Here is a 13442-nt window from a genome sequence, read left to right as displayed (position 1 = left end):
TTTGCGCTCCATGTGGTCTACGTACATACATACATACATTTATTTGTTCAACATCATTAAGACAAGACATAATCAACAATAGTACGCCACAATACTCGGTTTGTGGCTGCCGCTCTCCATCCTCGGTCGCGCCCAATGCTCGCCAAGTCACGCTCCACCTGGTCCGCCCATCGTGCTCTCTGCGCTCCACGCCTTCTTGTGCCAACCGGATCCGTTGCAAACACCAGCTTTGCAGGGTTGTTGTCCGCACAGAAAAAAATTTGTAATTAAAATTCAGCGAGAAATCATGCACATAAAGGGAATGCTAGAGTTCGTGCATTTTTACATGAGATATATTGTAAAATTATATTACCATCGTGTAAATTTCCGCCAACCATCGCGTAAACCATCATGGACTCCAACCAGTTACGTGACTATTAGCGGAAATTTACACGATTATAACGTAATTTTACATGATATCTCATGTAAATGTGCACTCACTCTAGCATTCCCTTTATGTGCATGATTTCTCGCTGAATTTCACATGATATTTTTTTTCTGTGCGGCATTCTTGCAACATGCCCTGCCCACCGTATCCTTCCGGCTTTGGCCACCTTCTGGATGCTTGGTTCGCCGTAAAGTGCAGCGAGCTCGTGGTTCATCCTTCTCCGCCACACACCGTTCTCCTGCACACCGCCGAAGATCGTTCTTAGCACGCGTCGCTCGAAAACTCCGAGTGCTTGTAGGTCCTCCTCGAGCATGGTCCATGTCTCGTGCCCGTAGAGGATCACCGGTCTTATTAGCGTTTTGTACATGGTGCATTTGGTGCGTGGGTGAATCTTTTTCGACCGCAGTTTCTTCTGGAGCCCGTAGTAGGCCCGACTTCCGCTGATGATGCGCCTCCGAATTTCTCGGCTTACGTTGTTGTCAGCCGTCAGTAAGGATCCGAGGTAGACGAATTCCTCCACCACCTCGAAAGTATCCCCGTCTATCGTAACATTACTACCCAGACGGATCCGGTCGTGTTCGGTTCCGCCTACCAGCATGTACTTTGTTTTTGAGGCATTCACCACCAGTCCGACCTTTGCTGCTTCGCGTTTCAGGCGGGTGTACAGTTCTGCCACCGTTCCAAATGTTCTAGCGATAATGTCCATGTCGTCCGCAAAGCACACAAATTGACCGGATTTTGTGAAAATCGTTCCCCGGCTGTTAAGCCCGGCTCGTCGCATCACACCTTCCAGCGCGATGTTGAAGAGTAGACATGAGAGTCCGTCACCTTGTCGCAGTCCCCGGCGAGATACAAATGAACTGGATAGTTCACCCGAAACCCTTACGCAGTTTTGCACACCGTCCATCGTTGCTTTAATCAGTCTAGTCAGCTTCCCAGGAAAGCCGTTTTCGTCCATGATTCTCCATAGCTCTGCGCGGTCGATACTATCGTATGCCGCTTTGAAGTCGATGAACAGGTGGTGCGTTGGGACCTGGTATTCACGGCATTTCTGGAGGATTTGCCGTACGGTAAAGATCTGGTCCGTTGTCGACCGGCCGTCGATGAAGCCGGCTTGATAACTTCCTACGAACTCATTTGTTTTAGGTGACAGACGACGGAAGATGATCTGGGATAGCACTTTGTAGGCAGCATTCAAAATAGTGATCGCCCTGAAGTTCTCACATTCCAAATGGTCGCCTTTCTTGTGAATGGGGCAGATTACCCCTTCCTTCCACTCCTCCGGTAGCTGTTCGGTTTCCCAGATCCTGATTATCAGCCGATGCAGACAGGTGGCCAACTTTTCTGGGCACATCTTGATGAGTTCAGCTGCGATACCATCCTTACCAGCTGCTTTGTTGGTTTTGAGCTGGTGAATGGCATCCTTAACTTCCCTCAGCGTGGGAGTTGGTTCATTTCCGTCCTCCGCTGCACTGGCGTCGTCGTTCCTTCCGTTGCCGTGGGCTCCCGTGCCTACGTTCTCCACGCCGTTCAGGTGCTGATCGAAGTGCTGCTTCCACCTTTCGATCACCTCACGTCCGTCCGTCAAGAGGCCTCCGTCTTTATCCCTGCATATTTCGGCTCGCGGCACGAAGCCGTTGCGGGACGCGTTGAGCTTCTGATAGAACTTCCGTGTTTCTTGGGAACGGCACAGCAGTTTCATTTCTTCACTCCGCACTTCACTTGCACTCCGCTTCTTCCAGGCGGCGCTTTTTCTCCCAAAAGAGGCAATGTTACCAAAAAATTGTAAAAAATTTATTGTATTTTGTGCAAATTATACCAATTTTTAATTTTGTATACCGTCACCCCCAAAAGCCACAATTTTAGGAACAATTTTGCAGTATAAAACGCCTTCAGATGAAAATTTTTTCGGCTGCGCCGCTATTTTTCAGCTATGACTCAAGTTGAATGTACATGACATCATTGTTTACGAAATGTGAGTGTCGAATAAAAAAACGTATCATTGACCGTCGAAAACCCCTCCCACAGTAAATTTCTCGCTACGTCACTGTACCCAAAAAATCGGTTTGATTCATTTAATTCATTTTTTTTTCCAAAAACTTTCATTGGGCCGCAGATGTTTCGACCATTCTTAAAGGGGGTCGCCACCTCAAAAAGGATGGGAACCACTGCAATAGAGTGATGCTTTGATGAATAGTTATAAAGATGTATAAAAAAATTTACAGAGTTGTAAACTTTAAAGTGTTTTTCTCGAAATTAGGAAAAATACACATGGTCCTCTCTGACTTAACACCGACCAGTTAAAGACAAGGTTGCTGAAGTATAAAGATAGCTGCCACAATGACCGCCTTTTATTTTTCTCAAGTTTTCTCGAGCACTAATCGGGAGATTCATCAAGTAAATTGATTTGGAAATGTCACTCGTTGCTTGCTTACTCGCAGTGAACACCAAGTAGCATATTCAGAGCAATGCGTTTGCCATGTCTTCGGATTTGTGCTCGAGAAAATGCGAGGCAAATTGCATTACTTTGAACGTGAACGCTAGTGACCTTCACCTTAACAGTTGAAAGCAGTTTATATTACTGCAGTAGTACAATACAATTACCAACCTACAACCTCCTACAACAATGTTCAGGTAAAAATGAATTACATGCAATTGGTGCCTCGTTATTTTAAAGATGAAGAGAAAACATGTCGACTGTTCAAGTTAAGCGTTCCAAGTTCTTGTTTTCGAACAAATATGGATTTCAACAACTTTTATGAAACTTACCTTTATTACTCTAAAGTCAGGGATTTCTCTATATACTTTCTATAATCTTGGTCCAGCCAATTTCTGAACTTCAAAAGGGAAGGTATACCAGAAAGGGTTATTATTCATCCAATTTATTTACAAATATTAGATTGGGCGTCCCCTGGGATTAACTTTCTCTTGTTACTGCTGCTGCTGCTACTGTACTACTGTGGTACATTACTACACTAGACTATACTTAAACGGAAAGGTACCTCCTCGATTGACCCCTATTTAGATCTATATAATGCTTAGTTCCATTATTTTTGTTATGCTGGCATCAACTAACTCGGAGGGGGCGAGCTATAACTCTATGCATGTACTTATCTGTTGTTTTATCTTATGCTTAAAGGAATAAGATTTGTTTCTGCTTTGTATGCATGTTTGTTTTGTAATAATAACTGTGTGTTTCTGTGTGTGTGCAGTGCATTCGATAGTATATCGTCTATGCTCTAAATATATTCGGTATAAACACGCGGGGAAATGTCGCAGACACAATGCGTACGGTGCAAACTACTTGTAACACACATTCGAAAGTCGTAAAGATAAATTCGTCACAAGAAATATTGGTTTCTGAGTGCTGGTAAAAATGGCTCATTTGTAGGTTTTTTTTTAAACTAAACATAATCTAAGGCTTTGCTACGAGTTTTGCATTAGTAGAATAAAGAATGCAGCTAAAGTAACCGATAGAATCAAGGTGAGGCCTTGCTTCAGGGACGACGAACAACTGAACATACAGAGGATTTTCCTATCATACGTGTAGTTAAGCAATCAATCACAACGAACAAACGACAAATACTACCACAACTGTTTTAGCTGCTACGCATCTAGATCGATTTCCTAAGCACGATCAGATAGAAGAAAATTTTGGGAACGAGAATTCGTGGGTAGTTGTTATGCTGTATGACGGTAGACATTTCCAAGGATAATTGCCACTAATCGAGCTAGGACAGACTATTCGAACAGGACTCGTTCCGAGCGGGAATCAGCTATGCTCCGAAATAACGGAAAATCGATCTTACATCGTATTTTTCTTAACCTTAAGTAACACTGCTTCGCTTCCAATATCAAGTGCAGCGCATGCAAACGAATCTTCTTCTAGGAGACTTATCTTTGACTTATCTCTCAATCTACGTGTCTATCTATATGTAGGGCTGTTTTTCGCAGAAAAACGGAAATCTTTCACTTAAACGTTAGAGACGCTGCTGTTTCATAATGGCTAGTCAAATCATAAGTTCGCTTAAAATCGACACAAGAAAACTAATCTTTTTATTCACGGTGAACTTAAAACGTAGTCTTTGGTATAGATTTGTGTGTTACGGACGACGGAGACGTTAGGCGGGAGTGTGTCTGCTTGTTGTTCAGCTTTCCAATGATGGTCCACCTTAGGAAAGCTATTGATCGCTGAATGCTTACCTTTCAAGATGGTAATGATTTTGGGACAAGTGTTTGTAAAGACAAGAGCTGTTCAGTGAAAAGCAATTTAGTATTTTAATATATTCAGTACGTGCAAAGTAAGTGTACGATGCCCTGAGAAAATTCTACAGAAATATCTTCAGGTGCTAGCTCCAAGAACTGTTTTGAGTTATTTTTAAACAGATTGAATCACTCCAGAACTTGTAAAATATGTGAAAGAGGTATATCATAGCTTATGAACATGCCAATGGTTAGATGGTTTGTACCTTACGGAAATGTTCAAGGGCAGCAAAATGCGTTGCGTAGTAATGAAATGTTTCGTAGATTCAAATCCAAGTAACATTTGTTAGTCAAATAGACTAGAAGAGGTTCTTAGAACCGCCATAAAACCAAAATAAAAGTTATAAGGTTTTAAGGCGATTCTCAAAATCTCTACAAGACTAATTTGTCATCAAAATGTTACTTGAGCTTAAGCTTACCGGATGTGTAGAAAAGGCATGACAACTTCCATTACCAGTCACGGCCATCAGTGTAATACAATTCTCTGATAATTCCAGGTTTATCAAGATTTGCTCGGGTAGTAGGCATCCCGAATATGCTTCAGTTTACCATAAGTCAGTATAATCAAAGAATTCCTGAATCAGTGACTGCCATCCATCAAATTAGTTCGAAAATAATTTGTAAGCCATTCAGTACAGCCCAAGTAACATTTTGAATACCAATTAGTCTTGTAGAGGTTGTGATAACCATCATAAAGCCTTATACCTTCTATATTGGTTTTATGATGGTTCCAAGAACCTCTCCCAGTTTGTTTGACTAAAAATGTTACTTGACATATAATTTTCATCGATTGTGTATATTTCCTACGTCTGTTTCAGCTGTCACACTTCCACTAACGCCATCGCCATTAACCTTAAGTTCTATCGAAAATTAGCGAAACTGATCTACGTTACATACACATACACACAATCATCATAAACACATACACACAGTCATCAGCGTGTTTTCATAATTCTACTGCGTTCACACCAATCTGATGCTCAAAAGTTCTAAATTGTGTATCCTTAATTGCCTTATACATATACAATCCCTACATGCTACAATATTGTGTGATCAAGAGAAAATTTGTGAGGAAAATCACTAGCACAAGGTTTCCGGGTACTTCGGGGTCCGCCTTCCGGGGTACACATACACGCTCGTTTTGTATAACATAATTGCTGTATCGGTAGACGATCAAATGCTTTCAGCTCTCTCAGTTTTCCCTAAAAAAAACTCTCAACTAAATTCTATAGATGGCAGCGAGCGCGGTAAGAAGCGTATTATCGTAGAACTGTGTCTGTGTGTTCATGTCTCCCATTTCATTTACTGAGCCGGTTTCCGTTTGTCCACCAGCTTGATGTCGTGCAGCTGGAGATCGTTCTTGGACGTCGAAGCAAACTTGATGACCGCCTGGGTCGTCACCTGGGGCACGTGGCTCAGATCGAGCCTCGTCAGGGCATCGCACTTGGTCAGATGATCGAGCGACGTTTCCGTTATTAGCTTGCAACAGCTGAGATCAAGTTCTACCAGGGTTTTGACCGAAGCCGGGGCCGTTCCGATCTGGAAAATTCCGGCGTCGGTTATCCGCTGACACGAGGACAGATCCAGGTGGGTCAGGCTCGGGAGTCCTTGGGTGATGTACCGCAAGGCGACATCCGAGATGTCCGTTCCAGCCAGTTTCAGTACTTTAAGGTTACGCAAGCGCGACTTGGAATCCGCCAGACCCGGGCGGGAATCCTTCGGAGGGGATAAGATTTCGCGGATGGCCGAGTCGTTCAATCCGGCCACAAAACTGAGATCGAGAATTTGCAGTGGCGGACACATACAGGTGTGAAGGCCCAAAACTGCTTGGATCGGTGTTCCCTGCAGGGATAAATGCTTCAGTCCGGGGATTCGTGAAATCAGCCAAGTTACCTGGCGTTTTCCCAAGCTGATCCAATCCATGATTAGATGCTCGGGTTGACGGCGGACGATGGCCGTCAGTAGACTAGCAGTAAGTTTGTACTCAGCGCAGTTCATACGCTTCCACAGTGCGGGATCCACCGAGATGTTGGACCAAGTTTTACACACCAGAGAACAAGTCACCAATGTTTCCGGTGGCAAATAGCGGAATACTGCCAGTAAACAGGTCGGATCTAGTGCGTAGTTTCCTGGTTGTGACAGGACCGGAGTGTGGACATGTGCCGGTCTTACCGGATACAGAGGTTTCTTCATAGTTTTCGTGGATGAACTATGGATTTGATGTGCTAGTTGTGTCCTCAGGGACGACTTCTTCCTTGGAAGGCTGTGATTGTGTTCACTTATGTCCACCGAGTCCTGCATACTGCTGCACATGCTGTTACCGTCGTCACTCTTCCGTCGTTTTGGCATTACTATACCGCCCACCGGATGCATTCCCGTCGCTCCCTCCCCATCTCGCTTCAAGCCGCTGCTGTGCCCCGCTTCCATCGGTTCTTCTTTGATCTCCATCTTTACCGGAACATTGGCTGGCATCAACATACCCCCAAGAGCCATTTTCTGACCGGGATCTTGTTCCGATCCACTCGAAACGTCCTCGTCCTTAATTTTCGGCTTCCGCTCTAGTAGAATATTGCCCCCGTTCCCACCGACGATCACGGCATTCCCGGAAACGGCGAAATCATACAGCATATCGTTCTGGAACCTCGGCACTACCACCGGATTCCTCACGGCCATATCTCCAGTACCGTGAACGCCACCCGCTGCCACGCTGCTACTTACGGTTTGCTGAATCACCGATGGACCACCTATCCGGCCCAGGTCGGTATTATGACCCACCGAAGAGGCATCACTGCTGACCGACATCCGGCGGATGTCCGAAGACTTTTGACGCGCTCGGAAATGGCGAGGCTGCAATTGGACATTTAGAGTGCGGGAAGAGTTAGCGCTTAGTTCATGTCTGGTTTCTAGCTATAATCCTATTGCTATTAGTGTAAAACAAACAAGCATGCGATAAGCGACGAGAATCGGTCAATAGTATCGGAAATATCCTGTTGGCATAGTGCCCTGCGGTATAATGCCTATTAAGCATAATGGCAGTAGTTTTCCTTCTTTCCAAATTGGGAGTTCAGCATGTTATGCCAAACGGATATTATGCCACATGGGGTACATATAATATAATGGGTCTGTGTCATTTGGCATAAGGCCGTTTGGTATAAGGTCACTTGGCATAAAGTCATTTGGCATAATGGACACTTGGCATAATAAAGAAGGGTGCATTTTGGTTATGCCAAATGTCCATTAGGCCATATGACCGTTATGCCAAATGTCTTTATGCCAAATGTCCCGCTCCCTAATATAATCCCATTGCTAGACATATCAATCTATAACGTAAAACGAACAAGCATGCAAATGTGACAAGAATCAGTCGATTTTAACGGAAGAACTCTTTTTGACAAAATGTCGTTCGGAATAGTGTCCATTTGGCATAATAGCAGTTGTTTTTCTTGTTTGCAAATTGGGTGTTCAACATGTTATGCCAAACGGACATTATACAGAACAATGGTTTTAGCACATAGGTTAAATACATCCAAGTAACAACATTACTTTTATACAGCGTTGGGCAATTTTGATTCGATGTTCGCAACATCGATGTTTTTGTTCCGATTAATCGATTTTTTGATTCGATATTGGGGCCCCACGAAATCGACCAAATCGATTTTTTACATTCGATTTTTCTTTCGATTCAAAAATATTAAATTACTTTTTTTTAGAATGCACTGTAGAATTTAACCATAAAAAATGTACATAAAATCGAAGTACATAAAACCGAGGACAATGATACATATTGCCCATTTTACTGGCATTTTACCAGGTTTGCTGGTATGTCTGAAACATACTGGAAAAACTTGTAATTAGAAGGCACGAAATGTTGCTAATTGACAAATTGAGAGATGAAACTTGTGAAAAAAATCGCGTTCTGGTGGGATTCGAACCCACGACTCCGTATCCGCTAGACCGGCGCTTTAACCAACTAAGCCACAGAACAGGTAATGGTTCTATTCCGCAGAACCATTACCTGTTCTGTGGCTTAGTTGGTTAAAGCGCCGGTCTAGCGAATACGGAGTCGTGGGTTCGAATCCCACCAGAACGCGATTTTTTTCACAAATTTCATCTCTCAATTTGTCAATTAGCAACATTTCGTGCCTTCTAATTACAAGTTTTTCCAGTATAAAACCGAGGGTCTATATAATCTACGGTGAGGCATGCCTGTACATCGCAGGTTTCTTGGGCAATCCCTCTTAGGAGTCTAAGTGAATCTTTCTCATGATTCTAAAGGATTCCTCCTTATGGTCTGAATAATCCCTTTCAGGGTTCTAACGTATCCTTCTCAGAATTTTTAAGTCAGTCCATCTTTGGATTCAGTCATTTTTTTTTGAGAATCTCTCTCAGGATTCTAGATTCTCATCAGATCATTTCTCTTAATAATGTGGAGGATCCCTCTCAGGGTTCTGGGGTAAATTCTTTCAGGATTATAATGGGATGTCTTTCTGCAGGAGAATTTCTCTTAAGATTGAATGAAAGAATCCGCCAGAGAGTTCTGGGGATATCCGTCTAAGCATTCTGGGAGAATACCGAGGAAAAACTTCTCTCAGGATTCTGAGGCAATCCGTCACAGGATTCAGGGAGAATCCATCACGGGAATCTGAGCAAATTCCTCAGGATTCTGAAAGAGTTGCTATAAAAGATTCTGAGAGAATCCATCTCAGAAAACTGGAGTAAACTCTCCCAGTATTCTAGGGAAATCATTAACAGAAGTAATGGAAGAATCTTTCTTTTTTTCTAGTATAAGTCTCTCAGGATGCTGGTGTGATAATTTTCAGCATTTTGAAGGAATCACACAGAATTTTAGAGGAATCCTCACAGTTATGGAAGAATCCTTTTTAAAGTTCTGGAGGAATTTTTATCAGCAGTATTATACGGGAATAATTATCAGTATTTTAGGAAATCTCTGGATTCTAAAGGAATCAATTTATGGATTTAGGGGTATTTCCTAGCAGCGCTCCTTACCAAGGATGATGTCCCTTTCAGGATTCTAAGGAATTTCTGGATTATCTGTTTGGATTCCTCTAAGGGTTCTGGAAAGGAAATCCTCTCAGACTTCTTGGGGAATCATACTCAGCATTCTCAAAACTTTGGCGAAATTCCTCTCAGAATTCTGGGGAAGTATTTCTTAGGATTCTGAGGGATTTCCACACAATATTCTAGTGGTATCCTGCTTAGGATTCTGCGTTAGATCCTTTTAAGGTTCTGGAGGAATATTACTAAATATCCGGCGGGTACTCTTCCAAAGATTCTCCGAAAATTCGACTTTCTGGAGTAATCCTCATCAGGATTTTGGGGAAAGTTCTCTTCAGATTCTGGGGAATTTGTCTCATGATTCTGGAGAAATACTTGGGATTTTGGGGCTATATTTTCCAATATTCTAGGGCACTTTCTTTCAGATTTATTGATTATTGAAGAATTTCTCACGACATTCTGGGCAGAATTTTCTAGAGAAATATGGATTTTGGAAAATCCCTCGCATAGATTTTGTGATTCCTCTTAGGGTTCGGAAGAAATCCTTCTCAGCATTCGACGAGAATCCCAGTGGAATTCTGTTTTCTGCATTCTGGGGCAGTTACTTCCAGAAATCCCTTTCAGGATTCTGGGAGAGTCCCTCTTAGTAATCAGGGAAAATCCCTGACAAGATTATGCGAAGATTCTCTTGAGATTCAGGAGTAATAATTTGAAGTATTCTAGAGGAATCACTCTTGGAGTTTTGGGACAATCCCTTTCAGGAGTTTGGGGGAGTCCTTTCAAAGATTCTGGGGGAATGTCTTTCAGGAATCTGCGGTAATTTTTCTGTTTATGTGGGAATGCCTCTCAGAATTCCAGAGAATCCTTCTGAAGATGCTGAGGAAGTCCATTCTAGAAGATTTCGTAATCCCTACCAGGAAGAATTCTTATCAGATTTTCGGAAAAACAATCTTCTTAGGGTTCTAGATATATTTCTCTTAAGAATCTGGAAGAACCCCTCATATGATCCCTTTCAGGATTCTGGGGAAATCATTCGTGGAATTCTTGGGAATACCCTTCGGGGTTCTGGCAGAATTATTCTCAGCTTTCTAAAGGATTCTACCCATGACTTTAGGGGTATTTTTGGGAGAATGCTTCAAAGGATTCTGGAGGAATTCTTCTCAGGATTCTGGGGGAATCCTATCTCCCAGAATTCTGTGAAAGTATATCTCAGGTTTCTTTGGCAATCCCGCCCAGTGTTGTGAGGCAACCTTTCTCAGGATTCTGGAGTAATCCTTCTTAGGGTTCTAAGCTACCCTTTTCAAGATTCTGGGTTATGTCTTTTAAGTTTCTTGGGGTATTCATCTTAGAATTCCAAAAATATTTTTGTGAAAATCTCTTTTAGTATTCTAGATGAATGAATCTCAAGAATGTGAAAGAACCGTTCTTGAAATTCCTCTCAGGATTCTGGGAGAATTCATCTTAGGATTCTGGGATAATCCTATTGAGGTTACTGGGATAATCCATTTTAGGATTCTGGAACATTTTGGGAGAACCCCAAGGGGAAGCTTCTCTTAGGATTCTGAAACAAACTATCACATGATTCTGGGGAGAATTCCTCTCGGGACTCTGAGACAATCCGTCTCATAGATATGGCGTAATCTCTCTCAGTGTTCTAGGAAAACCCTTAATAGAATTCAGAGAGAATTCCTACCACGTATGTGGCAACCCTAATCCCACCTAATGCATCTGACAGCAGCCAACATCTAATTCTAGAGGTACAAGTTCAAGTAGGGTAAAAACACTAGATTTCGCCCCCCTAAAATTCTTCTCTAATCTTCGCCACTTCATACATAAAAAATGGAATTTGTATGGAGGGGGCGAAGACTAGAGCAGTGGCGAAGTCTAGTGCTTTTACCCTACTCCTTTCAGAATTCTGGAGGAGTCTTTTGAAAGATTCTGAGGGAATTTCTCTCAGCACTCAGCAGTCTGCGGGAATTTATCTCAATGGGAATACTTCTCAGAGTTCTAGGGAATATCAGGACCTCAAGATTTTTCTTTCGTTTCAAAAATATTAAATTTCATTTTTTTAGAATGCGCTGTCTCAACGTTATAGGGTAGCGAACCACTTGGGCAGCGGTCGGTATTTTGTGCACTCTTCACTATAACTCAGTCAATTCCACACCAATTGGCTTGAAATTTTGTGCACGGCTAGATAGTATACGTATCTCATCGCGTTCCAAAAATTGTGTCAGTTGGTTCAGAATTGGCTGAGTTATAGCAGAAAAGTGCCCAGAATAGGACCCCTGCCGAGATGGTTCCACTTCCCTATCCATTTTCGCATCAGGCCGATGACATAGTAAGGCGGCGCGTGAAGCGATGCGCAACGCGTTTGTTGATCAGCTTTCATACACGCGTCGAGCAACGCGAAGCATGACACAGTGACGCGCCTTGTGACGTGTATCCGAAGCAAAATTACCGATGCCCAGCACTTTAATCACAACCATCAGCATAATGAGAACTCTCAAACCACGACCAAACTCACACCTGACTCAACCCCGTCATGACGAATTCACTCAAAAAGCACACACCACACACCAGGCGCACAGAATCATGAGACGGTCCTAGCAACCATCAGTTCCCCGTTACAGCAACTTGTGCATGCACGCGCGTGAAAGCACTCGACGGAATGGTTTGACGCAGCTGCCGACGCTGTGATTAGCGTTCACTCTGACTGGTCGACGCGTCTCACCATGCATTTTGCACTGGCGCTTACAAAAACTGTTCGAACGCAAACGCGTCGCACTGCGCTTCGCATCACGCAACTCTCTACTATGTCACCGCCGTCAGAGTCGCGAAATGCTTGATGTACAATCTCAAATTTTGATATTGAATTTATTTAGACAAATAAGACATACCATGAACTTGAACTACATGCAGCAAATGAATCATTTTATAGTTTTGTAATATTTTATGATATCGAATGGATGTGAAAACATCGATTCAAAGCATTCAATTAAATCGATGAATTGATTCTGCTAATCCGATTCGAATCAATTCACAAAAATCGATGTCTCAGCCAGATTTGCTCAATAGCCTGATACTGATTCTATCTTTTTCCGTTTAGTATTATATATTATTGGAGGTTTTATTTTAGTTTTGCCGATAAAAACGATTCCTTGACGATTTATGATCTTCCACTTGAGATCAGTTGTTCTTGCCCAAAAATGTGTTTAGTTTGCAGATAGCTTTGACAGAATTTCAAAACTATTTTCGACTTCAATAATTCTTGTTTCAATTGGGCAGTATTCCCAGTATTATTCTATGAGAAGGTTGAGAAAATGTGTGAGAATAAGCACTGTCAAAAACAATCTGTTGCTCTTGGCAAAAGCTATAGTAAAACCCAATCATTATATATAGAGGCCAAACTGATATATTTGAACCGAATTGATACAATCAAGAATTCTACTATCAATAATCAGAATTGTTATTTATGCAACGTGGATGATTCAGATATTCGCAGCGAGCATGTTTAAAGAAAGATTTTCTGACAAAACGTTGAGACCCAGGTACAGTCCTTGTCTAGGCAAGTTGCACTTACGACAAAAACCATGTGGTTAGATGGCAAGATATTTAAATAAAATAATGACCTCCCTTTTTGGTATATTATATATAATGTCTGGGGTAAAAATAACACTGTGTTATTCCTGCTGTATTAGAAGGCAAGATCTAGTCGTAATCTATCATCTATGGAAAG

At 42.4% G+C, this 13442-nt stretch overlaps 1 protein-coding gene across 1 annotated transcript in view; it reads right to left on the bottom strand.

Annotated features, from left to right (window-relative positions):
* Nucleotides 1-3292: 3292 nt before the first annotated feature.
* Nucleotides 3293-13442, bottom strand: part of LOC109426325 (jmjC domain-containing histone demethylation protein 1) — a 56263-nt gene continuing 46113 nt past the window's right edge. The window contains exon 4 of the mRNA XM_062858674.1: nucleotides 3293-7537. Within this exon, the coding sequence (XP_062714658.1) occupies nucleotides 5993-7537 (1545 nt within the window). The 3' untranslated portion in view covers nucleotides 3293-5992. The remainder of the gene's footprint in view (nucleotides 7538-13442) is intronic.

The sequence above is a fragment of the Aedes albopictus genome, chromosome 3 (assembly GCF_035046485.1).
Source record: "Aedes albopictus strain Foshan chromosome 3, AalbF5, whole genome shotgun sequence".
NCBI classification, from domain to species: Eukaryota; Metazoa; Arthropoda; class Insecta; order Diptera; family Culicidae; genus Aedes; species Aedes albopictus.
The sequence above is the reverse complement of the archived record's forward strand: the minus strand, read 5'-3'. Positions and strand labels throughout refer to the sequence as shown.